At 41.1% G+C, this 27,624-nt stretch overlaps 1 protein-coding gene across 2 annotated transcripts in view; it reads left to right on the forward strand.

Annotated features, from left to right (window-relative positions):
* Positions 1-515: 515 nt before the first annotated feature.
* Positions 516-27,624, forward strand: part of CFAP47 (cilia and flagella associated protein 47) — a 186,448-nt gene continuing 159,339 nt past the window's right edge. Inside the window, exons 1-20 of one of the 2 annotated variants that reach the window (XM_028727418.2) lie at positions 516-831; positions 1,392-1,543; positions 3,562-3,677; positions 5,018-5,156; positions 5,472-5,700; positions 8,227-8,387; positions 9,239-9,375; positions 10,637-10,872; positions 15,890-16,082; positions 17,265-17,475; positions 18,817-18,969; positions 19,530-19,710; positions 20,442-20,538; positions 20,937-21,153; positions 22,083-22,327; positions 23,512-23,642; positions 24,239-24,361; positions 24,729-24,860; positions 26,027-26,104; positions 27,345-27,489. In XM_028727418.2, coding sequence (XP_028583251.2) covers positions 616-831; positions 1,392-1,543; positions 3,562-3,677; positions 5,018-5,156; positions 5,472-5,700; positions 8,227-8,387; positions 9,239-9,375; positions 10,637-10,872; positions 15,890-16,082; positions 17,265-17,475; positions 18,817-18,969; positions 19,530-19,710; positions 20,442-20,538; positions 20,937-21,153; positions 22,083-22,327; positions 23,512-23,642; positions 24,239-24,361; positions 24,729-24,860; positions 26,027-26,104; positions 27,345-27,489 — 3,292 coding nt within the window. In that variant the 5' untranslated portion in view covers positions 516-615. Of the gene's footprint in view, positions 832-1,391; positions 1,544-3,561; positions 3,678-5,017; positions 5,157-5,471; positions 5,701-8,226; positions 8,388-9,238; positions 9,376-10,636; positions 10,873-15,889; positions 16,083-17,264; positions 17,476-18,816; positions 18,970-19,529; positions 19,711-20,441; positions 20,539-20,936; positions 21,154-22,082; positions 22,328-23,511; positions 23,643-24,238; positions 24,362-24,728; positions 24,861-26,026; positions 26,105-27,344; positions 27,490-27,624 lie in introns of those variants that run through there. The other variant, XM_077927386.1, reaches the window with a different exon arrangement.

The raw sequence follows: 27,624 nt of genomic DNA on the forward strand, positions 1-27,624 counted from the left end.
TGTGGCTTGCCATTGTTTTATTGATTATAGTTTAGATATTATTGTAACTGTTGAGTGGATTTCTGTTTAACTTTTATATGTTGATATTATTAATTTATACTATTATTGAATGTTACTTTTTTGATGGAGGTTGCCTATTTTAAAGTTATGTTTTATTATCAAATTTTTGTATTGCATTAGATTGTTATAACATGTACATTTTTTGTTTCTTCAGCTTGTAACCCGCCTTGAGTATTATAAGATAGAAAGGCGGTATACAAATTAAAAATGATGATGATGATGAATAACAACAACAACAACAACAACAACGCAGCAAAGCATTCAGCCGCAGTGGCCACTGCCCTAATAAAGTCATTTTTGCATTTCTGGCTTGATACAATCCTTTGCTGGGTAAACCTCAGCACGACTCCACTCTACACTTCCATCTCTCTATGGTAAACCAGGAAGCTTCCGCCACAGGTTTCGGAACGTTCCCTCGAAGCCTCGCCTCCAATCAACAGCGCCAGTCCCGTTGCTAGGTGACCGTTGCCAAGCTGCGGCGTGCGGAAGGAAGCTCGAGTCGCCTTGGAGACAGGGACGCTCCAGGCTGGGCGCTGGTTTGGCCAGAAGGCTGCCATGAGTTCCCGGGGCAGCGAGCAGGAGGGCGGCGGGTGCGGAAGGACCATGGAGGCCCCCGCAGCCTCGTGGCACTTAGCCGGGGTGCGCATTACGCCCTCCGAGGTGCGCTTCGTGGACGCGGTGCCCGGAGGGCACTACCGGGCGCTGCTGAGCATCCAGAACCTGCAGTCTCACAGCTGTCTTCTTCGCTTAGTGCCTCCGGAACAACCTCAGGTGGGGAGGCAGGAATCAGTGGGAGCGGGGGGCAAGCCCAGAACTGGCCCTTGAAACTCCCGCCTTCCCCTTTAAAAAGGCTCCTTTGCACCCTTTGCAACGCTCCTCCTCCTTCTGAGGCTACTGTTAGTAGTGCCCACGTCCCCAGCCTGCACCTTCTCCTCCCTCCATTCCCCTTTGCTGCTTCACTTATTGCAAAATAAAATAAAATAAATAAATAAAAATACAAAACACCCCTTCCCAAGTTCGTAACAATGTAAATCTTGGCAGATCAAATGGGCGTTAAATAAAACCAAACAAACCCAGAGGCAGAGCGTTTGCCACTGGAGAGTTACTGAATAGTGTTTTGAATTAAAGCCCATCACTTGTCAATCATAATAATCATAATTTTATTATTTATATGCCCCACCCCAATCTGACTGGGTTGCTCCAGCCTCTCTGGCGGCTTCCAGCAAAATATATTTCATGGATGGGCAATGAATATACTGTATAATCCTGCTGAAATCAAATGACAGTTGAATTGGAAATCAAATGGTTTATTTCTTCTTCTTCTTTTGCAGTTCAAACTAATTGTGGAAAATCAAAAGAACTCTGTTGCTTCTGGGCTTCACATAACTGCCATTGTGGAGTATCATCCTGATAAAGAGATAGACCTTCAGGACAGGCTACTCCTTCACGTAGGAAAAAAGATAGTTGAGATTCCTCTAATAGGGTATGCCATTTCAACGTATTGCTCCACTAGTTAACTTTTGTTAAAACAAGGTGAAATTTCCTCCGTATGATTATTGTGACTTAAAATTGTTATGTGTGAAGTAACCAATTAATGTCCATAGTTTGGAAAAACAACAACAAATAGCTGTAGGTGTGTAAACAGGATGAAGACCATGATTCTGACAAAAAAATCCAACACTGCCCCCTGTGCTCTGAGAGGAAAACTTAAACTGATGCCAATAAGCATTTTTCTCCTAGCCCTAATACTGTAATAGCTTGCATGGGCTATTTATTTTATTAAAATGATAATGCTCCAATTTTACTCTTTGTGACATAGGGTTGCCACTTGACTGATATTTATTACTAGATTGGTGCTTTTTAACTTTTCAAATGCATTAATTAATAGCACAATCCAAACCCGTGTCCAGCAGTAAGAGCCACCAACACATTTGCATTGCTCACTTGGTTAGCGCCAGAAAGTGGGAGGGGGCAAGCAAAATTATGCTCTATGGGTCTGCTGCTGTCAAGGGGTGTTAGTGGAGCTGTCTTAGGATCCAGTAGGCCCTGTTTTGCCTCAGCCCCTCCCTGCCCCATAGTGCTATATTTTGGTGCTACAATTCACCTGCCCTCTCAGTGGAACAAGGAGCTCTGCACTGGTGGAGTGATGCTAGTATCACTCCATGAGCAGAAGCTAGTGATGCTGTTCTGGTCTGGGGGCAGGAAGTCTATCAGATATGATAGTGACATCCTTAGGAATTATGCTACTGTTGCGGGAGCAGCCCTACCAGTTCAGTGATGAGTTTTGACCCAGGCTGCAGTACTTTCAACCCTTTACTGTGCTACTTTTTGTATTTATATTTGTATATTTTTTTTTTGTATTTTGTATTTGTACTATTTCGTTTGTGTCCTGCTTTTTTTCGATGCTGGATATACCAAGCTGTGAAGATCTATCAAGCTCTAAAGGTCAAAACTAGCACTTTGAATTGGGCCTAGAAATGAAGTAGGGAACCAGTGCTGTTAGCAAAGCACCACCATAATATGTTCCTAATTTTCAGTTCTAATTATCAGACTAGCAGCTATATTCTGAACTAACTGCAGTTTTGAACTGTTTTCAGAGGCAGCTTCGTGTATAATGCATCACAGTAGTGTAAATGAAGTCACTAAAGTTGACCAGGTAGTTAAACCATCCTATAGTATAAAGTGCTTTGGGCTATAAAGGAAACCTTCACCTCCAGAAGAAATGGTTCATGGAGCACCCTCAAAGTTTAACTCTGGCCAGTTTGCTATCCTTATTCATGGCTGCCACTAGATTTTTAATCTTTCCATTTTTGTTTTGTTAGGTCTTTACCAAAATGTATTAAAACAGTGAGATTTAGGACTCAGTGATGTTTTGCTGCTAGGTTATATAATGGGCACATTCTATGCAAAATTAGTCATGATTTGTAATGTGAACTAATCCATGTTTACTTAGAGGTAAGTTCTACTGAGTCTCAGCAGTGCTTGTTTTCAGGCAAGTGCATATGGGATTTTCAGCCCAAATTATATTGTTCTTACTGCGATTTTATCTTTTTCTCTTACTTCCTTGTACTGAATGTCTGTTACAGCAGTCATCATGAGCTCATACAAAATTGAAACTTTTATAATGTTATAAAATTGTTGGGGTATTCCAGTGTACTCATTGTATATTAAATTGTGATCAGTGTTTTTTTCTTAAGCGTAAGTAGACCAGATCCATTTTAAGAATTTATAATTTGATGAAACAAAGATGTTCAAGCTAATTAAAAATATAGTTGCAACTCAATGTGATTAAATTGTCCTTAAGTTCCAATAATTAAGAAAGCAAAATGACATTTTAATAAACCTCTTATGTTTGCTGATGTTGCTGCTAAATTAGATTACATAATTAAATTCTCTGTGTGTTGAAAATGGGAGGGAAGCTTTCTTTCCTAAAGCATCTTTAAAAAATGCAGCCAACAAAGTAATGTCAGAAAGCCAATTAAAAGTGCAATTGTTTTCCAGATTAATCCCATGCTGCTGCCTAGAAATTGAACCTGAGATAGATTTTGGCACAGCGATTGCAAACAGTAACGTAATTAATAAAAATCTAAAAATTACTAACTATGGATCATCTCCAGGTAAATATTTTCTGTGTAGCAAATTATACCAGATTCCTTTTCTGTTAACATGGTATATTGATGGGTTTCCTAACTACAGTATACAGTGGTAGCTCAGGTTACATACGCTTCAGGTTACAGACTCTGCTAACTCAGAAATAGTACCTCGAGATAAGAACTTTGCTTCGGGATGAGAACAGAAATCGTGCGACCGCGGTGCGGCAGCAGTGGGAGGTCCCATTAGCTAAAGTGGTGCTTCAGGTTAAGAACAGTTTCAGGTTAAGAACGGACCTCCGGAACGAATTAAGTACGTAACCAGAGATACCACTGTATAATGAAATACTCATTTTTGTCTCACAGTTCTTAGACACGGCAAACTAGGGTTATCAACTTCTGGGAAAGCTACCGCCCTAGATGGTGTCACATTTTGGTAGACAAAGGTAGCAAAACGGTTTTTCTCTCCTTCCTCATTTTCCATTAATTGTTAAAATTTTGGGAGCATGTCATTGTATTTTGGGATAGCGAAGACAGAGAAATAGGTATGTGTGCATACATCACTGGACAGAATTCAAGTTGCTGCTTCCACATGCCATGCTTGTGATTTGACTTGCAGTCTGTGGCTAAGGGTGCAATCCAAACCTACTGTGGTGGTTCTGTGGAGCTCTTGCCACCTTCACAGCCCTGCCATTCACAGTGCAGAAAGTGAAGGGCAATATGACTGGGCCTGGTCTTTGCACCAGCTCTAGGCAAGCACAGTGATCAGGTCTGGTTTGAGATCTATGTCTTCTGGCAACAGCTGCAAAACTGACTTAGGATTCCTCTGAATGCCCTGTTTTGGGGGTTTCTGCTGGGGTCAGCTGGTGGGGATCCCACCAATGGACTTACTTTCAGCATGTTAGGCAGATGGAATGTACCGTATTTGTCGCCCCATAGGACGCACTGGCCCATAGGACGCACCTAGGTTTTTTTTTTGGGGGGGGGGAATAAAGAAAAAAAAATATTCCCCCCCCCCCAGGCATGGGGCTGGGGCGAGCAAAGCCCAAGCTTCCCCCGACCCCAGCCCCCAGAACAGGCAGCTCTCCGCAAGCCTTGGGAGACTGGCACGACTTCCCGCCAGGCTCCCACGGCTTGCGGATATTTGCCTGAAGCCCAAACCAGGTCGGGGAACAGCGGGATGGCGGTACTCCGCCTCCCCACTGTTCCCCGAGCTTGTGGGGCTGGCGGCGGGGAGAAGCACGCTGCTATGTGAAGATAGGTGTGGAAGTAAAGTGCATCTCTGCCCACATTTTGTGCTACCATGTATCAGAGTAGAAATAGTTAATTTTACATGCAATGCACAATATTGCTTATATATTTTGTAGGTACATTTGCTATAAAATACAAAGGAAATGTATCCATTTTGATATCACCAACCAGTGGAGTGGTGGAACCCCGATCAGAACAGTTGATCAATATGGAGATTTGTACAGATGTACCCAGAACAATTAATGAGACAGCCATGTAAGTTGCAGTCTTCCTTTTGCTCAGATTGTTGTGTGACACTGATACCACTGTCTACTCTGACAAGAAGCACTGAAGCTGTAAATATGTTTAATATATTAGTGACATAGGCAGGTTCCACCATTAGTCTCCCAGTAAAATAATCTGTCTTTCAACCCAGCTTGGAATGGTAGAAATAGGCAGCTTCTATAAGTTTCAACTGTAAATATGTGTGTTGTAGAAATGCTCTAGTAAAATACTGAGTTCATAAGATTAATGCACTATTGTAACACAGTTCTTATCTGTTCATATTTTCCCCTGTTGTTTACTCAAAAGTGTGAAATTGCAGGGACGGCCCAAAGCTCAGATAATCATCAAAGCCAATATAGTGGAGCAAGTTCTTGAGCTTTTGGGTGTGCCTCCATCAAACAAAATAAAATGTGTCAATTTTGGATGTGTCTATTTTGGAACCACCAAGACTGAAGAAGTTCTTCTTCATAATAAAAGCCCAGAGCCCATGGATTGGGTAGCAATCCTGCAAGATAATGCTGTTGGTGGAGAGATGGTAAGGAAACCTTTTTGGAATTATTTTTTAAAAGCTTTTCAAATGTAAGGAAACCTGATGACTTTACTCCTGCTTTTCTGTCTGTTTTTCAGCAGGGTTTCCCTTCCATAGTTGTAGTCTTGTAGAAGAGAGTTTTTCTTTTGGTCAATATTGTGTGTTTTTCTTGTCTATATGTATCTCTTCCAACTGTGTGGGTGGAAGGATACAAAGAGCATCGAGGTCAGCATGTGGGAGTGCTTCAGCCAGGTCTCACAGGGAAGAAGATGGAAGGGGATGGAAGTGGCAGAGGAAAAACATAGAAGCAGAGAAACCAGGGCACTCTGGAGGACGAGGAGAGATTTATGAGGGAACAAGAAGAAGTAGGTAGAGGGAAAAGACGTGGCTCAGTTTCTCACAAGAAGGAGAAAGAGGAATAGGACAGAAGGGTCTGGGGCTGCCATCCCTAGTGGCTCACCAGAAAGAGAGAAGGGTGAAAAAGCTAGCAGGAAAGGAAACTACAAGGGGCATCAACAGAAGAACTGTATAAGGAAAGATGGGGTCAGGTGGAATATACATTATGAGAGACTGAGGAAGAAGGGAGTATATAGCAAAAAGAGAGTGGAGTCCTGGGATCCAAGATGGCAATGGAATTCTTTTGAGTAACTTGCCCACTAGGGACAAGAGACCACCTGGGGTTCTGCAGACAATACCAAGGGCAGGGACAGAACTGACACCAGCTCTCACAGCATTGTGTCACACTGTAGTATGAACAACAAGAAGAATGTGCATTGCAAATGTGTGTCATTTCTGAAAGGTGGGTAAATAGTAGTAGTAGTATACCATCTCACCCTTATGTGTCCAACTGATGACTGTGCTGTGCAGGAGAGGGCCTCTTGAAGATCTAATCTCATCAGAAGGCTTATTCTATACAATGTTGGTATTAGGTGTGGTGGCACCTAACTGGAACTCCTACCAGTTACCATTTCTGTTATCTTTTTGGTGTCTATTGAAGACCTACTTTCCTTCTAAAGCCTTTTAAGTGGACATTTTTATTATCTGTATTAGACTTGACATGGTTTCTAATATGTGTGTTTTTTGTTAAATAGCTTCAGGGTGTTTTATGGGAAGTGGCCATTAAGTTGAAAGGAAGAAAGAATAAATAAAACACTTGTGTGTGGAAAAAACAGTGCTGTATTTGGGCCTAATGTTGTGATAGAACCAAACCCTTTCCATTACCCTTATGCTGTGTGGCTTGGCCTCTGTCAACAAGGCCTGTGTTCACACTCCTGTTTACGGTGCGCTTACTGTGTTTCCTGTGTTGGACTTTTCATTGATGTTCACGTGATGTCATCTAAAATGGACATATATTCTGTACTTTGTTATTACTATTTGATGTGTTGTTTCTCAACATGTGTGTAGGAGAACCAGTGTGGGGTAGTGGTTAGTGTTGGACTAGAACCTGGGAGATCAAAGTTTTGTGGGGATTAAATGAGGACAGGGAGAACCTTGTATGCCACCTTGAGCTCTCTGGAGAAAAAGGTAGGATAGAAATGCAACAAATAAGTAATAAATAAATAAACCAGCTTCACACCAATTGGGGTCCTTAAGTCACTCCTAATTTATCTCCAACCAAAGTGTGAACACCTTTGCATAGAATAAAGGCATCCCTGCCTGTCAACACCCCCTGGTGAAATAAAATGAAGTCTGCTGTTGTGAACAGCTAAGGGGGAAAGAGCTATGAAAGGTACCACAGAAAAAACAATTTTACTGCACTCTAAGGAAATCAGCCCTGAGTGTTCACTGGAAGGACAGATCCTGAAGCTGAGGCTCCAATACTTTGGCCACCTCATGAGAAGAGAAGACTCCCTGGAAAAGACCTTGATGTTGGGAAAGATGGAGGGCACAAGGAGAAGGGGACGACAGAGGATGAGATGGTTGGACAGTGTTCTCGAAGCTACCAGCATGAGTTTGACCAAACTGCGGGAGGCAGTGGAAGACAGGAGTGCCTGGCGTGCTCTGGTCCATGGGGTCACGAAGAGTTGGACACGACTAAACGACTAAACAACAACAACAAGGCAGCATTATGAATACACCAAAGGACTCCATGGGGAAATTCTAATGCATCTTTTTGTGTAAGCACAAACTGCATCCTCTCAGCGTTCCTGCAGTGTAAGGGCCTTCCAACCCCACATACTCCACCTGTTAGAAAGATGCATATTTGCTAGGGCATAATAATTCTGTAGAAAGTTCTTCCTTTTTTTATTAAAAAAGCTATATTATACCAGTTATGTCTAATAAATACAAACTAGGAGGGATCTAGTGCTAGGGACAAGTTTCTTTCAAATAATGGCAGTTTTTCCTTGCTACTCTTTCAGTATTAGACTGCGATATTTTATTTTTATTGCTTTTCTATATAATACAATCTAGGCTTATTCAAGATGCATAATGTTTTTCTGCTTTTTTTTTCTTCGTCTGAAAAGACCAGCATTAACAACTGAGAAAACTGAGTGGCTTTTAATATATTTTATACCTCACTTTGTCTTACAGGGCACAGATATTCAGAAGAGTACCAATGCTGTTTTAAGAGATTTACATTACAGTGATGGAAAAGCAGAACAAGATGTTTCTGCTCTGATTGCCTGCATTCCCAATGAAGGAACACTACAGCCTGATCAGAAAATGATGATCTCTATTTGTTTTAGCCCAAAGTAAGCATGGAAAGTGAACTTAATGATATTATTTATTAAATTTGTATACCACCCCATACCTTTAGATCTCAGGGCAGAACACAACAATATATAAAAATAAATATGATACATATATGAGTGTTTGTGTGTGTGTGTGTGTGTGTGTGTGTGTGTATATATATATATATATGAGATTAAAATTACTAGAAATTGACCCCAAATATGATATACTCCTCTCTTTTTGATATAGGATTCATTCATAGCTGAAAAAGCACTCCTCTAACTTTTGTAATTAACTTATTTTGACTAACTGTTCTCCTAGTTATGGGAAAGGTTTCTGTTTTCAAAGAAAATATGGGGTATGAATGCCCTCTTTTAGCTGCAGTGGGTGACAGGAAAGGGTATACCCTGTCTGGAGACCAATCACTTCTTGTCTCAGTTGCCTAGCTGAGGCCAGAGGAAAAATTGGGGGGGGGGGGAGTGTAATACAAGAGATGCAGTTGGAATTATTGGAAGCTGTGCAGGCTCAAGGGTTGTGACAGCAGCAACTAGGCTGAATGGGCAGGGGAGTGGTATCAATTCACACGGAGCGTTATGAAAAGAATTGTATATTTAGTTGATTTGGAAGTTGGTACATAGGGAACATTCTTAGCATAGTGACAATTGAGAAGTCAAGAACCAAGTATTTATTATCCTGCACAGTGAGTGAGGTAATGACCCTGTAGAAACACCCCGTTAATTAGTGTTGCTATATTGATGTTGCATAAGAAACCTTAATTGCTCTAATTTTTCTGTTTAAACTTGTTAAGACATTAACAGCATATATTCTCCCTCCCCGCTTAGAAACATAAATGTAATTGTGAATTTTTCAGAATGGTGAAAAGGGACAGGGGGGACCTTGGCAAAACTCCACCAAGGCAAGATTATGCTCTCTTTCTGAAATTTGAAGCTATAGGAAGCAAAAACGACTTCTTGGAAGCAGTGGCTGGTGGTGACAGACCTACAGATGGTATGGCATTTATAAATACCGAATAAATGGGATGGGATTAGAATTGTACTTTTCCCTCTATAAATTTCCAGGAGGGGTAATGGGCTTTGCATAAAATAATCTATAATTTGAATACCTAAATTAATTGGAAAACTCCCACCTCTGCATGTAATAAGAAGGTGTGAATTACATACCTTGAGGCTTGTTTTAGGTGGCAAGAGTGAAGCAACAGCAAATTAGTGCCCTGGTCCCCCACTCACTCCATTCTTGGGCTGGTTGGCTCCCTGAATGGGCAAGGCTTTCCACCTCTACCTCTTCCCTGCCTGAGCCTCACTCGGAGAAAGGGCCAAGGGCGACCTTCCTCAGAGCAAGACATTTGGGCAAGATGGCTGAGAGAGTATGCCTGTGCCTCTGCCATGTTTTGCTGTGATGAAGGCCATCTCACCAAAAACGTTTCACTCCAAGAAAGGATCCCCTTGGCATTTTCTGAGAGCAAGGCTTGGGTAGCGGTGAGCAGGAATCTCTGTGCACAGGTTGAATCATTCAGGGTCTCGGCACCTTCTGTGGCCTGCATGTCAGGGATCAGGCATTCCTTGCTATCTCTCCTCCTTGGATGACTTCTTACGGATGACTGAGAGATCCCAATTAATTCTGTGCTGGCTGCAGAAGGTGTAGTGGCTGCTAGGTACCAGCATGCAGTAATGACATCATACATTATTCTTACCATGTAAGGATTTCTGGTTAGGTTTAGCATGACAAGGCAGACCTCCAGAACCTGATAGGTTTTCCACTTCCTTACTTCAGTGCCACTGATTTCTGGCTGAAGGGCTGGTTATCCTGCAGGAATCTGACTCATATGTTTGGGGTCTGTAATAGTATGTGGAATTTCCCCAGGTGTTTTCACCAATTTCTCATGCTTGGTGGCTGCCCACAACAAATACACTTTTCTATCCTGGATACTAGTCAAATTTTGAGCCCGTGTATGTTCAGAAAGTAATGACTTTTGGAAGCTAGGCTGGGGTTTTATGATGATTTTGCGCCATCTATTTTTAAAAAAATCTGATTACAATAGGGCATTTTATGTACATTTATCATACAATGTGTCTTGCCTGAAATTTCAGGAGGTAGACTGTACATTGATACATGTATGACTTGATCATATAAAATGGGGGCAAATTATATGAAGACAGTCTTTCATGATCTGTAAGTAAATTGGTTGCTATATTATCTGTCTTTCGGCTGTAAATAATAGCATATCCTTTTATCTCAATGCTTTTTACAGAGAAGAATCGTCATCAGGTTGAGTTGGGTTTGATAGGCTCAGGGCTTCCGGTCATTCTGACATTCAAACCAGGACCAGTTATTAATTTTGTGGAGTGTTACATGGGTGAACATACAGATATTGTTTGCACGCTCAAAAATGAATGCGATATTCTTCCAGTATCATTTGCTTTTCGTAAGATTGCACATTATAATATTTGTCCTGAAAAGGGAAAAGTAAAAGCAAAGTCTACACAGGTACTATCTTTGTATTTTTCTTTCATCTTACGAGGCATATATGTAGTTAACTTTAAAAGTGCTTTATATTGTGAAGTGTTGCATTGTACAATAACATAAATTTAAGTTGCTGCTAAAGCAGTATTACTGTAATGATGGCATGCATGAATGATTGTTACTTAAAATAAAACAAAAAACCCAGAGCTTGCTATTTATTTATTTATTTATTTATTTATTTACTAAATTTATATACCACCCTTCATCCAAAGAGCTCAGGGCGGTTCACAGGATAAAAATACAAGACAAAAGGCAAATAAATAGAACAAAAACAAAAGAAGAACCCTCCCCCCACAAGCAGATTAAAAAAAGCTGTAGAATATTAATCGGAACGCGGGTGGCGCTGTGGGTAAAAGCCTCAGCGCCTAGGGCTTGCCGATCGAAAGGTCGCCGGTTCGAATCCCCGCGGCGGGGTGCGCTCCCGTTGCTCGGTCCCAGCGCCTGCCAACCTAGCAGTTTGAAAGCACCTCCGGGTGCAAGTAGATAAATAGGGACCGCTTACTGGCGGGAAGGTAAACGGCGTTTCCGTGTGCGGCTCTGGCTCGCCAGAGCAGTGATGTCACGCTGGCCACGTGACCCGGAAGTGTCTCCGGACAGCGCTGGCCCCCGGCCTCTTGAGTGAGATGGGCGCACAACCCTAGAGTCTGGCAAGACTGGCCCGTACGGGCAGGGGTACCTTTACCTTTACCTTAGAATATTAATCAGCCAAAGGCCAGTTGAAGCAGAACATTTTTGCCTGGCGCCTAAAGATGTATAATGACACTCCCTTGTCATTGAGAGACTGTTTCTGAGAGGCATGAAATTTTACTCCTTTTTACTTCTCTTGTCTTCCTGCTTTAAAGCAGTTACAGAATTGTTGCTTTATCCATCTCTTATCCACAAGAAGCACCTTTTACTCTTACGTACATAGATGAGAAACATTCTCCTCTCTCTGGCTAAAGCTAACTATCATAACCACCTTCTTTCAACCTATCCATTCATCCACAACCCTCCATGAGTATATAATGAGAATGCACCTGTTACAACATTTTACTCTATTCTATTAGCAGTCATTACCCTTCTTCCTCCCCTTCATGGATCACTGCCTTGCCGTGGCGAAGGGGCTTGAAGAACTCAGAGAAGCTATGAACTATGCCGAGCAGGACACACAAGATGAACAGGTCATAGTGGAGAGTTTTGACCAAACGTGATCCACCTGGAGGAGGAACCGGCAAGCCACTCCAGTATCCTTGCCAAGAAAACTCCATGGACAAAGACAACAGGCATATAAAAGTTATGACGCTGGAAGATGAGCCCCTCAGGTCGGAAGGCGTCCAACATGCTACTGGGGAAGAGCGGAGGACAAGTACAAGTAGATCCAGAGCTGATGAAGCGGCTGGGCCAAAGCCGAAAGGACGCTCAGTTGCGGATATGCCTGGAAGCGAAAGGAAAGTCCAATGCTGTAAAGAAAAATATTGCATAGGAACCTGGAATGTAAGAACCATGAACCTGGGTAAGTTGGAGGTGGTCAAAAATGAGATGGCAAGAATAAATATTGACATCCTGGGCATCAGTGAACTAAAATGGACGGGAATGGGCGAATTCAGTTCGGATGACCATCACATCTACTACTGTGGGCAAGAAACCCGTAAAAGAAATGGAGTGGCCCTCATAGTCAACAAAAGAGTGGCGAAAGCTGTACTGGGATGCAATCTCAAAAATGATAGAATGATCTCGATACGAATCCAAGGCAGACCTTTTAACATCACAGTAATCCAAGTTTATGCACCAACTACTGGTGCTGAAGAATCTGAAATTGACCAATTCTATGAAGACTTACAACACCTTATAGAAGTGACACCAAAGAAGGATGTTCTTCTCATTATAGGGGACTGGAATGCTAAAGTAGGGAATCAAGAGATAAAAGGAACAACTGGCAAGTTTGGCCTTGGAGATCAAAACGAAGCAGGGCAAAGGCTAATAGAGTTCTGTCAAGAGAACAAGCTGGTCATCACAAACACGCTTTTCCAACAACACAAGAGACGACTCTACACATGGACATCACCAGATGGGCAGCATCGAAATCAGATTGATTATATTCTCTGCAGCCAAAGATGGAGAAGCTCTATACAGTCAGCAAAAACAAGACCTGGAGCTGACTGTGGCTCAGATCATCAGCTTCTTATAGCAAAATTCAAGCTTAAACTGAAGAAAGTAGGAAAAACCACTGGGCCGGTAAGATACAATCTAAGTCAAATCCCTTATGAATACACAGTGGAAGTGACGAACAGGTTTAAGGATTTAGATTTGGTGGACAGAGTGCCTGAAGAACTATGGATGGAGGCTCATAACATTGTACAGGAGGCAGCAACGAAAACCATCCCAATGAAAAGGAAATGCAAGAAAGCAAAGTGGCTGTCCAACGAGGCCTTACAAATAGCAGAGGAGAGAAGGCAAGCAAAATGCGAGGGAGATTGTGAAAGATACAGGAAATTGAATGCAGATTTCCAAAGAACAGCAAGGAGAGACAAGAAGGCCTTCTTAAACGAGCAATGCAAACAAATAGAGGAAAACAACAGAATGGGAAGAACCAGAGATCTGTTCAAGAAAATTGGAGATATGAAAGGAACATTTCGTACAAAGATTACCATAATAAAAGACAAAAGTGGAAAGGACCTAACAGAAGCAGAAGACATCAAGAAGAGGTGGCAAGAATACACAGAGGAACTATACCAGAAAGAAATGGATGCCTCGTACACCCTAGGTAGTGTGGTTGCTGACCTTGAGCCAGACATCCTGGAAAGTGAAGTCAAATGGGCCTTAGAAAGCACTGCAAATAACAAGGCCAGTGGAAGTGATGGTATTCCAGCTGAACTATTTAAAATTTTAAAAGATGATGCTGTTAAGGTGCTACACTCAATATGCCAGCAAATTTGGAAAACTCAGCAGTGGCCAGAAGATTGGAGAAGATCAGTCTACATCCCAATCCCAAAGAAGGGCAGTGCCAAAGAATGCTCCAACTACCGCACAATTGCACTCATTTCACACGCTAGCAAGGTTATGCTTAAAATTCTACAAGGAAGGCTCAAGCAGTATGTGGATCGAGAACTCCCAGAAGTGCAAGCTGGATTTAGAAGAGGCAGAGGAACCAGAGACCAAATTGCAAACATGCGCTGGATTATGGAGAAAGCTAGAGAGTTCCAGAAAGACATCTACTTCTGCTTCATTGACTATGCAAAAGCCTTTGACTGTGTCGACCACAGCAAACTATGGCAAGTTCTTAAAGAAATGGGAGTGCCTGATCACCTCATCTGTCTCCTGAGAAATCTCTATGTGGGACAAGAAGCTACAGTTAGAACTGGATATGGAACAACTGATTGGTTCAAAATTGGGAAAGGAGTACGACAAGGCTGTATTTTGTCTCCCTGCTTATTTAATTTATATGCAGAATACATCATGCGAAAGGCTGGGCTGGATGAATCCCAAGCCGGAATTAAGATTGCCGGAAGAAATATCAACAACCTCAGATATGCAGATGACACCACCTTGATGGCAGAAAGTGAGGAGGAATTAAAGAACCTTTTAATGAGGGTGAAAGAGGAGAGCGCAAAATATGGTCTGAAGCTCAACATCAAAAAAACGAAGATCATGGCCACTGGTCCCATCACCTCCTGGCAAATAGAAGGGGAAGAAATGGAGGCAGTGAGAGATTTTACTTTCTTGGGCGCCATGATCACTGCAGATGGTGACAGCAGCCACGAAATTAAAAGACGCCTGCTTCTTGGGAGAAGGGCAATGACAGGCCTAGACAGCATCTTGAGAAGTAGAGATGTCACCTTGCCAACAAAGGTCCGTATAGTTAAAGCCATGGTCTTCCCAGTAGTGATGTATGGAAGTGAGAGCTGGACCATAAAGAAGGCTGATCGCCGAAGAATTGATGCTTTTGAATTATGGTGCTGGAGAAGACTCTTGAGAGTCCCATGGACGGCAAGAAGATCAAATGCATCCATTCTTAAGGAAATCAGACCTGAGTGCTCACTGGAAGGACAGATTGTGAAGCTGAGGCTCCAGTACTTTGGCCACCTCATGAGAAGAGAAGACTCCCTGGAGAAGACACTGATGCTGGGAAAGATGGAGGGCACAAGGAGAAAGGGGCGACAGAGGACGAGATGGTTGGATAGCGTTTTTGAGGTTACCAGCATGAGTTTGACCAAACTGCGGGAGGTAGTGGAGGACAGAGGTGCCTGGCGTGCTCTGGTCCATGGGGTCACAAAGAGTCGGACACGACTAAACGACTAAACAACAACAACAACAACCCTTCTTCCTTACATTGGTTACCTGAAACTCCACATCAACTTGAAGCTTCTTTTCCTTATTTCTAAAGCCACATATATCTGGTTGCATCTTCCCTTATTTCCTCTTCCTCTTCTATTTTGTCTACCTAATCTGCTGCCAAACTCCACTCCTATCTTGATGCCTTCTTCTTTGTAGTTCTTTCTCTTCAAAATATCATGTTCTTGGCCTTTTGTGAGAACCTGCCTTTGCTGAATCCTTTTACCGAGCCATCTTAGCAACACACACAAACTTTCTCACTGCCACCTGAGCCTCTCTTGTCCTTCTGCTCATTGGCAACCATTGGCCTCTGTTTCCTCATCTTCTCTCTCCCAGACCTCTACACATCTACTCAGATGCAAATCCTGTCAAGTTCAGTGGGCTTATTCCTGGGTAAATCGTTACAGAATTGTAGTCTTCAAGTACATTGTAAGGAACCATGCTTGCTGTATAGTGTATGAAGCAGTCAACAGACTGTGAAGCCTAAGTAGTTGGATAGGGATGTTTAAGAGACTTTTACTACCTAAAATTCAAGAAATGAAAACTATTTATTTGAATGCTGGGAATTTAACATCCTGGTTGTTGTTGTTTTTTTAAAAGAAACAATGAGTGAGCATGATGTAACATTTTAAAATGCGTAAACGTCTGTATTTCTTTATTTTTTCTTTAGGATATTTTATTTTCATTTATTCCACGTCACGTAGGAACCTTCACAGCAAAGCAGGTGATAGATATCATTGGTCCAGTGGCAAAAAAAGATGGCTTACCAGCACTGAAGATCAAACCTTTCCATCAGTTATACTTAATTTTTTCTGGTGTGTGCAACTCTGTAACCAATAAAGTGGTTCTGAAACCCAACCTTGGTAAGTTAGTAGGAAAAAGGGGCTACAATTTTAACGTGTTTGAAATTACATTTCTGTCAGTTCTTTTGTGGGATAATTCAAACAAATGGTAGACAGAGGCTGAAATGTTAGAACAAGTTTTTGGTGACTTTGGCATGGTAATTGGTTCAAATTCTCTGGTAATTAATTGGTGAAGTAGCAAGTTAGTCACACGTCATCCTGTGGCTAGGGATGGGTGAGCAGCCTACTGCACACCCTGAAAATGAACCGGGCCCCCTTGAGTGTTCCAGTTGAAACTCAAAGCTTCTTGAGAAGAGTTGATGTTTGATTAGTCTCCACCTGTGGATCTAACTCTTCACCCATCTGCCTGCCCACCAGCACATTACACCTGCCCCAGTGGAGAAGGTCAGGACAAACTCTTTTCTTGAGCTTGAATGGAAGCTTTTAAAGAGCAGTTTGAGAGTTCTGTCAGGTAACTCATACCTGTTGTATTCAGAATGTGAATGGTCTTCTTTGATCCCTGCCATTGCCCTCTTTCACATGTAATGCTAAGCCAAACCATGGATTAACACAAGTATGAGGTATGAGGAAACTGTGGCTGCCAAACTACAACTCAAATCCTTCCTGGCCATCGGCTGGGGCTGAAGGGAGTTGCACTTCAGGAGTCCCTAGAGGGCCAAAAGTTCCCCACACTGACTTTGGTTGAATGAGCAAATGTGCACACTTTGGGAGAGATCACTTTGCTCCTCCCTGGTCATTTTGCTGATGTGCTGTGCGATTGCCTCAGGTGGCAAATGCTGGGATGCATCTTGTCTGTTCCTCCAATTGTTCTTTGCTGGGTGATTGAGCTGTGTATCCTTTCTGCCCTGCCCTGTACTCCTAAGCTAGCTTCCTACTTGAGGTGCAGAGGACATTATCTGGATAGCAGTGTTGAAGTAAAATCCGCCTGTCACAGTCCAGTCAGCTTCTCTGTGTGGAATGGGAGGGTTGCTGTCATGTTCTTTGCTTCAGGCAGCAAAATGTCCTGAGCTGCCCCTTTATAATAACTTGTATAAGCACACTTATAAAACTAGTCTAGGAATGTAGTCCTTTATTTTTAGGGGGGGGAAATGTAGTATTAGGAATTGAGTTTTCTGCAATTCAAGGGAATAAAGATGATATCTGATACACATATAATTTATTTTTATTTAAATTCTGACTAAGGTATAACACCACAGATTTCCAATGAAGTGGGAGTATTTGTAGCTAGGAAGGAGGAACAAACCACTGATGATGCTCCAGTGGCACTTCTTAAATCAGATCGGACACAAATTCATGCCCACCGGATTAAAAAAAAAAAGAGCAATGCATTGGTAGCTTTTCCTAATGATCGTCAAGCCAGCATAAGACCTCCTGAACTGCATAAGGATTACAGGTAATATTGAAAAAGCGATAATGATTTATAACTGTCAGAGCTGGTTCAGATGCAGGTCAGTAAAAAGACGCAGAATTAAGCAGTGTAGTTAATTCTTTATTTAAGAAAATGGCATACAGCTTAGCAATACCTCCCAACAGGACTTGCCACTATAGGGCAGTTGCCAGGACTGATGGTCCCTGCCTTTTACTTCCTCTAGGTCTCATTTTCTGCCGAATGTTTCCCAAGAAGCTTCAAACTATTTTGGGGAACCTGTAACCTCTGCCCCGCCCCGCCCTACGCATTGCCCTGCGTGTTTGTGGTGTCAACAGAGGGAACCCCCATCTTCTTCAGCCTCTGAGTCTGAGCTGCTCCCTATCACAAGCTCCCTTTGCTCACTAAAGCCTGTTGCCTCTTCAACATTCAACCATTCCTTTCCCCAGTCTCCCTCTGACCTCTCCTCCCACTGTCACCACCACCAACCTCTGGGCTCCAAGCCTTCCTCCTTTGGGGCTCCCCTTGGGGGTTCCCCAGCTGGTACCTCCCACCCCTCCTCATCATCTAGCCAGTCCCTAACAATAACAATAATTAAAATATCACCTTGATAAAGACTGCCCAGTCAAAGACTGCCCATCATATAGCACAACAGGTTTTTGCTTGTGCAACAGGACATCCCTTTCCTCTCTTCCCACATGTCACTCTCCAAGTGCCCTCAGATCTGTTCCAAATAGCCGCCCTAACTGCCCAGGCCAGATTATTTTAATCAGTGGGAAGAAGAGAGGAAGGGAATGGAAATCTCTTGTGACACTGGGTGCTATTTTAAATATTTTATTTTGTAGCCTTTAATGTTTGTCCCTGTGATTTAAATATATAGTGAACCCGAATTCAAGTGCAAGTGATTACTGTTTGTGTTGAAATATATTTTGCTAATATTGGATTGGCTCCAGAGTGATGGCTGTGCAAACAAAAGGGCTTCTGTTCAGGGGAGAAAGGGGCCATATTCTCTACAACCCATCCCACTGGTGCTACTGCATGCTGCTCCAGAAGGGCCCCCAATTCTTGGGAGCAGCTTTTGAAGAGGCCCAGTAGAAGGGGGGATCTGCAAAGATAGCTTACTTGCCTCCTACCTCCAATGCAGAGTGGAACTCTGGGCTCAACCCACAATTTCCCTTTTTTCATATCAAATTGCAACAGTCCTATGTTAGGATTGTCTTGGCAAGGTCAAATGCTAGTAATGATCAGTGGAATAATGGACGTATGAATAGCACATTTATATAGCAAAAGTGGAATTGTTTTCAGAATCCAGTGCACATTTAAATGGCTCCTGCTCTAATGAGGCTGCATTTCTTTTCACACATTTAGGACTATTTTCACAAAGGTTGCCAGATACAGTTATGTGGATCCAGAGTTTTCTTACACGTTATTTGAAGAAATGGAAAAGCAAGTGAATAAGGATTACTATGCAAGCTACCTTCAGAGTTTAAGACAGCATCGTTTGCATAAAAAAGCTGCTCGGTAAACATTGTTTCCAAATAAACTGCCAAAATGCTCAATCAATTTCCAGATTTATAGCTCTATAGTTTTATTCTTCATTTTTCTAAAAAGCTACAAATCCTAGTATGAATAATGTATAGAAAATGTGACTTAAAGGTTGAGAATAATTCTATGTACCTGAATGGGTTTGAGAACAATGAATCCCACGTGAGTGACATTTAGAAATTCGGATTGCAGTCCCTGGTGATCAGCTGCTTCCTCCAGTGTCAGCTAATTGTCTTGTCATGTGTGGTTACTTTTCCTCCCTCCTTTCCTCCACAAACTGCATTGGACTCTGAGATCTATCTATCTTTCCCAAGTAATTTGAGGAAGACACGTTTGAAATATATGCACTGTGACAGGCTTTATAATTAAAAGGTAACTTGGTGTAGGTTAGTATTTAATATCAGGGCTTGCATTGGGAAATTTTTCTCTCTTGTAAATTCAGTTAATCAAAATATGTACTCAAAATGTTGTAACTTTTCGCAGTGTGTTTACTTCATAGCTGAATGTCACTTCTTCTCCATACTTCCAACTCATAGGATCTTTAAATCAATCAATAATCCTGTGGATATTGGGTTAAAACCAGCATCAGGCTTGAAATCTCCAAGGGTTAAAATTTTACAGGAGGAGAAATTGGAGGAAGAGGTTGCTTGTGTAAGGAGTAGCTTATTAACTAGTCAACAGTTAGCAGAAATGGAATCTAAAACTTCAGCCAGAGAGGTAAGCTAAATATGTTGGAAGGTGATCTTGCTTACTTACAGCTTCTCAAAATATTATGTAGCCTCATCCCATCCATGTTTCCTCAACAGTCCTGCTAATTTCAGTGTAATTGCTACCAGAAAAGTGTGCCTAGGATTCCACACTCAGGGCTGCAGCCTCTTTCCCCCCCTAAGGAATTCTGGAGATTAAGATTTTGTGTATTAAATATTCCCGTGTTGCCTTCTAGTTGTGGTTCTGGGTATCTTTCTTCTTCTGGTAGTGTTTCCTTTGCAGGAGAATCAAATTTTTCCAGCTTTTAATACTATTAATAATACCTCTGGTGAAGATGTTGTCCATCTTCCCCAGATACACAGTGCAGTTGTATAGTGTTGTACTAGTTGTACAAGTATGTACAATTTGTGTAGGGTCTGTGATCATGAATGTTGAACCATGAAACACCCTGCTTTTCCATGCTCCCTTGGTGCGTATTGTAAACTTCTTTTTGAAATATTGGTCGATAAACAGTGCCCAACATCTCATGCATGTGAGTGTTGCCTTCTGCCTTCGTGTTTGCCTGGACATGAGCTGTCAGCCTACAGAATATGTTTCCTCTCATAAACTTGTCCTCCTGTTTATTTGCTTACCCAGATTCTATGGACTGTGTTCAGTACATTTAAACAAAAGCCTAACACATTCAGATATTATTAGCTATATTAGATATTATGTGGTTATTCTGTTGGCCATTTCTGCAGGTGGGTGACGGGCTTAACCCTGTACCAACTTCGCCACAAGAGATTGAAGACTGTAGTTTAGTTTTGACGCCGAAGCAGCTTCATCAAATATTCATTGGTAAGATTTCTCCTTCCTTTAAACACAACAAGGGACAAAAATCATGTATTGGTTTAAAAATGGTGACTGTAAAGAAAGGGACATACCATGCCATTTTAATATATTTTATGTTTGTGTGTATAGATAGAGAGATAGAATTACAACTATATCAGTGTTGAATTGCTTTTTAAAGGAGTGTTTCCCCCCTAGATTTTTAGCTGTTCTTATTTTTATCTGTAGGCTGCCATGAGTCCCTGTCAAGGAAAAAGTTGGGGTATAAATAAATATATGGTAATAGTATTAATTAATTAATTAATTAATTAATTAACTAATTATAAATTCTGATCCTAATTCTTCAAAATAGAAAAAAAGCCATTTTTAAAAATTCTGCAGCCACATCTCCTTTCCATTCTTTTCAGGCCCCTCTACCATTGACTTTGGAGAGGTTTGCGTGTGTTCTACATCTACCAGAAAAATGCATCTGGTGAATAATCTCCCAGTCTACATCTGGGTACAAGTAGGAATTGAAAGTGAGGAACTGCAACAGACCAGCCCTTTGTCTCACGTCATACCACCTTTTACGAAGACTTCTATTCCAGTTGTGTTTGAGAACAAGAAATTGGGAAACTTTCGAAAGTAAAACTTTTTGACTTTTTTTGGGGGGGGAATAACTTTTTGAGTAAAGCACTCTGAGGGAGGAAAGGGTTGTTATGCATTTTGTCTTTTTTTATAAATAATATTTTTTTATTTTTAAATTTAACAAAGAAAAGGAAGGGGGAGGTACAACTGTGAATTGAAAAGCAAGCTGATATTTGCACAATTATTTTATACATGTTGCCTTGACAAAATGGCATGACTTGTTTTTAAGGCAGGAACCAAATAAAGTTCTGTGTTGATGTCACTATCAGAGCCGTAACTTGGTGATCTTGCACCCCTGGCAGAACCATCCAGATTGTGCCCTCTAGCCATGGATAAACGAGCTCTTCTTTCCACCTCTCCTCCACCTATTCAATTCACCTTCTATTTAAAATAATTTCTTATGAGGCAATAATTGATATTTATATTTATGGACATATTTTTAGCTGATTTTGCACCCCCCAATTGCCTGTGCCCCTGGCAGGGGCCCACCTCGCCATCCCCAAGCTATGGCCCTGGTCACTATATAAGCGTATGCATGCACATATACACACACATAGATACGTACCTGCACGCACACACATATATGTATGTATATGTATATGTGTATATAACATTTAGGTGTCAATCCTATGCACACGTAAAAGCATTTGCATTGGATTTTATTTTTAAAAAATTCCCCTTGACCCAAACACCTTTTAAGTAATGCAAGTTACTAAAATAGATTACTATTTCTGATTTCACCCCCCTGAAAAGTGGTCTTATAATTTACAAAGCCCAGTTTTTTTAAGATGCTCCAGTATTTGGTCACAACTAGCATATACTTTTGCAAAGTATTTAAAAATATATTTGAATTAACATGTTTTTATGATCCTCTTCTTCACATGTTTCATTTTAATATCATACATGCAATCTCTTCTGCATTACAGGTCTTTCGTGTATTCAGTAAACCAGCATCACACTGGACATGTGTTAGTGGTAGCATTAGTAGTACCTGTTGCTTTGGAAATGTCTACAAGGGAACTGACTTTAAATCCTGCCTTTAGCTACTTAGCAGAAACTGGATTTAGAGCAACAGTGACACTATACAATCGTAGAAACTGCCCTGCAAAATTCACATGGAAGCCTGTAATTACAGATGAAGGAATGGCATTTTCCATATGCCCAGAGCAAGGTAGAGTATATTATGGGATTATTTCAAGCAGTGATAAAATAAAGTAACATGTGATGGGCATATGCTGCACTCTGATATTTAACGTGTTGAAGGAGGGCGAGGGGAAGCCCTCTGTCACATTGGCCACTGTTCCTTAGAAGGAAAGTCTATATGGAAGTGAATAGGTCTATTGTTCAGAATTTGGGGGCAGATATGTTTGCAGGTATTTAAGGTACTCTTTCATTTATTTCTCTTATCCACATTTTCTTTCTCCGAAAAGGGCCGCATACACGGTTCTCCCACTGCCCATTTTATTCTTGCAGCAACCCAGTGAAATAGCCTAGACTGAGAGGTGGTCCTAATAGAGCTGTAGAGTTGGAAGGGACCACAAGAGTCATCTAGTCCAACCCCCTGCAATGCAGGAATCTTTTGCCCAACATGGGGCTTGAACCCGCTACTCTACAATTAAAAGTCTTGTGCTATACCAACTAAGTTTACTCAGGTCTTCCATATTGTGGTCTGACACTAACTACATGGGTCAGTTACTAACCTGACGAACTGTTCGTAATTAGGGCTGCCACTTGCTTAATGACATCTTAGTTGACTAACCAGTCATAATTACGCTGCTGCCTTTCAGTATATTATTTGAGCCATGACCACATAGCTAAGATTACGGTCCAGCATCATATAGCTTGTGTTGCTGAGCAGAAGAATATGAATACCCAACCTTTTTATTGTCTCCACCCCGCCCCCCAAGGTAATCAAAGGCTTTTAAGTATCAGGAAAGGTGAGAACTGCATTCCACAGAAAGCAGCCAATGAAACAGAAAGGCTTGTTACCCTCTGTCTATGGCCAGCAGTCACCTAATAAAAATGGTGGAGGGGGTTTTTTTTGTTCTTCTTCGTTTACCTAACCTAGCAGAGTTGCCTAAGTCTTTGAAATGCAACAGATTGGCTTTGGAGCATTGCCTGTTTAATTCAGATCCTATTTTTAATCAGTGTGGAATAGTTTGACAAGTTAAGATTTTACTTTCGTACACTATGCCAGTTTTTGTGGTTTTGAAGCCCAGACTCTATAATAGTATTTCTTAACAATGTGTATTCACATTGAGCAGGATTTAAGCTAAGTTTTCCAATTACTTGTCACCCTCCATAATCTTTACATTTTTAGCAGCTGTAATATATTCATTTTCTTTATTAATTTAGGTGTCGTAGATGCCTGTCAAGATCTAGAGTGTGAAGTGGCTTGGCACCCAAGTTTCTCTGCTCCAACAAGAGGAGAATTTGATTTGTGTGTGCATCAGGGGAAAACCCTTAAACTAAAATGCTTGGCAAAGGTAACATTGTAATCTTTTACTATATTGCTAGTACTTTTTCCATGTGGCCTGTGGCTCCTTATGATTCTGGAGAAGGGCTGTAGCTCAGTGGTAGACCCCATACTTTGCAAGTCGGAGGTCCCAGCTGAGAACTCTGATGTCTCCAGATGGGCTGGGAAAGACCCCTCCCTCCCTGAAACTTTGAGCAGTCCTGCCTGTCAGCATTGACAATTCTGAGCTAGATGGAGCTAATGCTTTGACTTGGTGTAAGGCAGCTTCCTAACTTTGGTTCAAAATGACAACTTTAAATAAGTAAAATGAAATCTGTACTGCAGCAGAATTAACTACGGAATGTTAAAATAAAACCATGCTGCAGGCATGCCAAGGTACCATTCTCATTGAGAGAAACAGTGGATTTTTTTCTTGATTTAAAAAAATCTAACATCCCTTTCCTTAAAAACTATTGTCTATTTTTATTCATGCTCGCATTCTAACTTCCATGAAGTAATGGGAATCTGAATGTGTGCTGGAACAAGTGCACTGATGGTAATGCATTATTATTATTATTATTATTATTATTATTATTATTATTATTTGGTTTTCTTTCTCGATATTAGCTTGGCACCACCAGTGTTCAGTTTAAGGAACAAAGGATCACCTTTAATCATGCTCCTCTGCATTTGACTACCTGCAAGACAGCCATTCTCCAAAATGTAGGACATAACCATGCATACTTTCAGGTGAGGCATACCCAAAGTGGATAGCATTGTGCATATTGTTGTGTGTTCTTGCCTTCATACCCCAAAGCTTCAGCTGCTGGAGTGCTCACAAATGGTATTTCAGGCCACTCTCCCACATTGTATGAGACAGGCATTCAGAACCCTTTTATTCCAGAAGTCATTTTATCATTATTCCTCTTGTTTAACTGAATCATTTGGTTTGTGCTTATTTTAATTCTTCTGTGTTTTGGATGTGAGATATATACATTGTTAGTATATTTTATTTTTGGTAATCTGCTTTGAAATTTTTATCAGGGAGGCTGGAAATAGGTGTGAGAATATATTTGCAGAGAAACCTAAAATTCAAGATTCATGTTTTTCTTGGCAGGTCATTGATGCCAATCCTCTTCCTGGAATGATTATATCTCCCTTTCAGGGTGTAGTACCTGTTGGAGGCCACACTGAAATCAACATCTATTTCAGACCCAATGCATTAATGAAATTTGATAGCAGAGTGGAGGTATTAACATATTGAATAACTATTTAAAAACATTTGCTTGGCTTTTTAAAAATACTTGTATTTTGATATGCAAGTACTTTTTTGGGGATAATGCCTGTGAAGCCTAAGATTGCATTGATTGGCTGAGCTTCTGTGATGCAATGAAATAGTAATCCAGATTATATCTGCCGATGACATAAAATGGCCAATAATAGAATCCTCAGCTTCTGTGAAGATGATTAAAGGGATGGTTTGCCTTGAAAAATAATAATCTCAAAATAGGATCAGGAAAAGCATAGATTGACTGAAGATTAGAAAGTTGAGTGGGAGAAGGTCTCAAAGTAGGAACTGAACTGAAAATTAAAATGGGGGATATCAGGAAACCATGCTGGGAGATCCCAGCTAGTGAAATCCTTCTCGGACAATGAGACCCCAGAGATAGGAATTATGTTATGTTCCATGACTTGACTTGAATCAAGCAGTCTAATCCTCTAGGGAGGGAGAGGAAGCATCACCTGAGCTCAGTTGTTCCAGGCAGGCTTCCTACACCAGGGAGAGGAGATGCAATGTAAGAGCATATGGTTCCACTGCCCTCTCCTCATATTTTAATCATGGTTAAAAAGAACAGGAATGTTGTATTTGCACTGTTCTCTAAGGGGATGGCTTTTAAAAACTACCGATACTATGCTTTTCTAACTCAAAACCAGAATGTAATGAGATTGGGGTTGGGCTAAATAGGTTTCTAGAGTCGCTCCTGAACTCCAGTTGTAAAGACAAGCTTAGCCCTGACAGCAGTGTTTGTTGGGATAATGGCCTTTGCATAACTAGATGTTATGGCCAAGTACTAGTGATTTGTTTGCTTATTCCAGACCAAATACATACTTCACTCTTTCCCACTATGCTGTCTTCCATATTCTCAATTTGTAAACATCAATTTGTAACATCAATTTGTAAACATAAAAAACCCATTCTGACAAATTTAGCTGCACTATTTGATATCTTAGCTTGCAATTGTTTGTACACCTGAACTATATCACAATATCATCAGTTGCATTTTAGAAAACAGTTTTTGAAATGCTTTGTCTTAATACACTTGAACATGGAAGTTCCACATTAGAAAGATTGCTTTGCAAGGGTGATATACTGGCAAAATATGTTACTGTCTTATCTTTTTTCCTATTAATTAGATAGCTGTCCGGCATGCAAAATATTTGGAACTTAGGATTGGTGGATCTGTAGATGTTCCTGACATATATATCAGTATGGTAAATATGTGACATTCTTCACTGAACTTACTTTATTAGATACATAGAATTGGATTTTGTTTATCTGTTTTGTATAAGTAAACTAAAAAAGGTAAAGGTACCCCTGACCGTTAGGTCCAGCCGCGGACGAATTTGGGGTTGTGCGCTCATCTTGCTCTATAGGCCAAGGGAGCTGGCGTTTGTCTGCAGTAAACTAGGTAAACTAAATAAAGTAAGTAGGTAAGGTAATAAGTAAACTAGGGCATCATCAATGAAAAAGGCACTTTTTTCTGTCCTCATTTTATAGGGGGATTTAAGCATGGCCTTAAATGTGTTTAACATAGGCTGGATTGTGCTTTTATGTAGGTGTTTGGAAGCTGAAAACAAAGAATAGTTTAGCTGTGTGTTTATGCTAAAACATTGTACTACTTACAGAAATATCTACAGATGCTGGCAAACTTTTTCAAACTTCGGTGGTGAAAACCTTCTTCAAAGGAGATGGAAACCTTTTAAGCCCCCAAATTCTTCTACAATTCAGATCAAAATTGAAACCAGAGAATAATTTGGAGGCTTCTCCTCTCTCCCAAAACGTTCCCCAGCGCTTAACAAAGCCAACCCCCTCCTCCCCCCCCACCTCCCGGAGGCGTATCCTCGACATGAGAGCAGAAGTGCTCATCCCTCCATGGATTGGGCTCTTCCTTGGGGGCAAAGTGCCATGGCATAGGTCCAGAGGCCGTGTAATCTAGTTTTTACTCTGACAAGACAAAATTAATTTAAAGAAACTAAATGTTTCATTTCTGTCCAGCCTTTGTTCCACAGTGAAACTTGATACAGCGTTCTCAGGTGGTCTGCCATCTAGGCGCTAACTCAGACCTGCTTGGTGTCAGTGAGCTTGCTACATTTATGAAAATATAAGGGACAGCTACCTTAGTTTGTAAACCAGTTAAGTAAGGCTGTTCCCCAAGATTCCCTTTTGATGACATAAAGCTATTTTAAATAAAGCAGAACGTATTTTAGCAGTAACATTGGCTTAAATAGCTTAAATGGTCCATGTATACATCTTGATGCTGATATTTCCACTTGGTTTAAAATTGCTGGGAATGTGAGGCAATGAGTGGAATAATAAACTACTGTCATGGGTTCTGTATTAAACAGTGGGCTACTCAGCTTGATGTTGCTTCTTCAATATGGCTTTTAGCAGATTTAGCCACTTACCTTCATCCTAGGTCTTTCTTGTGCTTGTTATTTCTTCTTTTTGAAGGACTCATTTTGCTTTCCCGGGGTTTATGTTGGCTCTACCCAAGAAATTCCATTCCTTATTGAGAACAAAGGAAAAACAAGGGCCAAGGTGACTGTGGATTTATCCAAACATGAAGACTTTGAGCTACGTTTTTCTTTGCAGACAGGTATTTATTTGTTTGTTTTAGAACTATAATAAGTTGGGGAAAGTTGTCTGGGTAAAAGAAGAAAAGGCTTAAGCACTTCTACACTAAAAATCTCCCTTTTAAAGCAAGGAAATATTGTGTAGTTGCTGCATGAAT

This window comes from Podarcis muralis, chromosome 4, assembly GCF_964188315.1.
Source record: "Podarcis muralis chromosome 4, rPodMur119.hap1.1, whole genome shotgun sequence".
In the NCBI taxonomy this organism is placed as follows: domain Eukaryota; kingdom Metazoa; phylum Chordata; class Lepidosauria; order Squamata; family Lacertidae; genus Podarcis; species Podarcis muralis.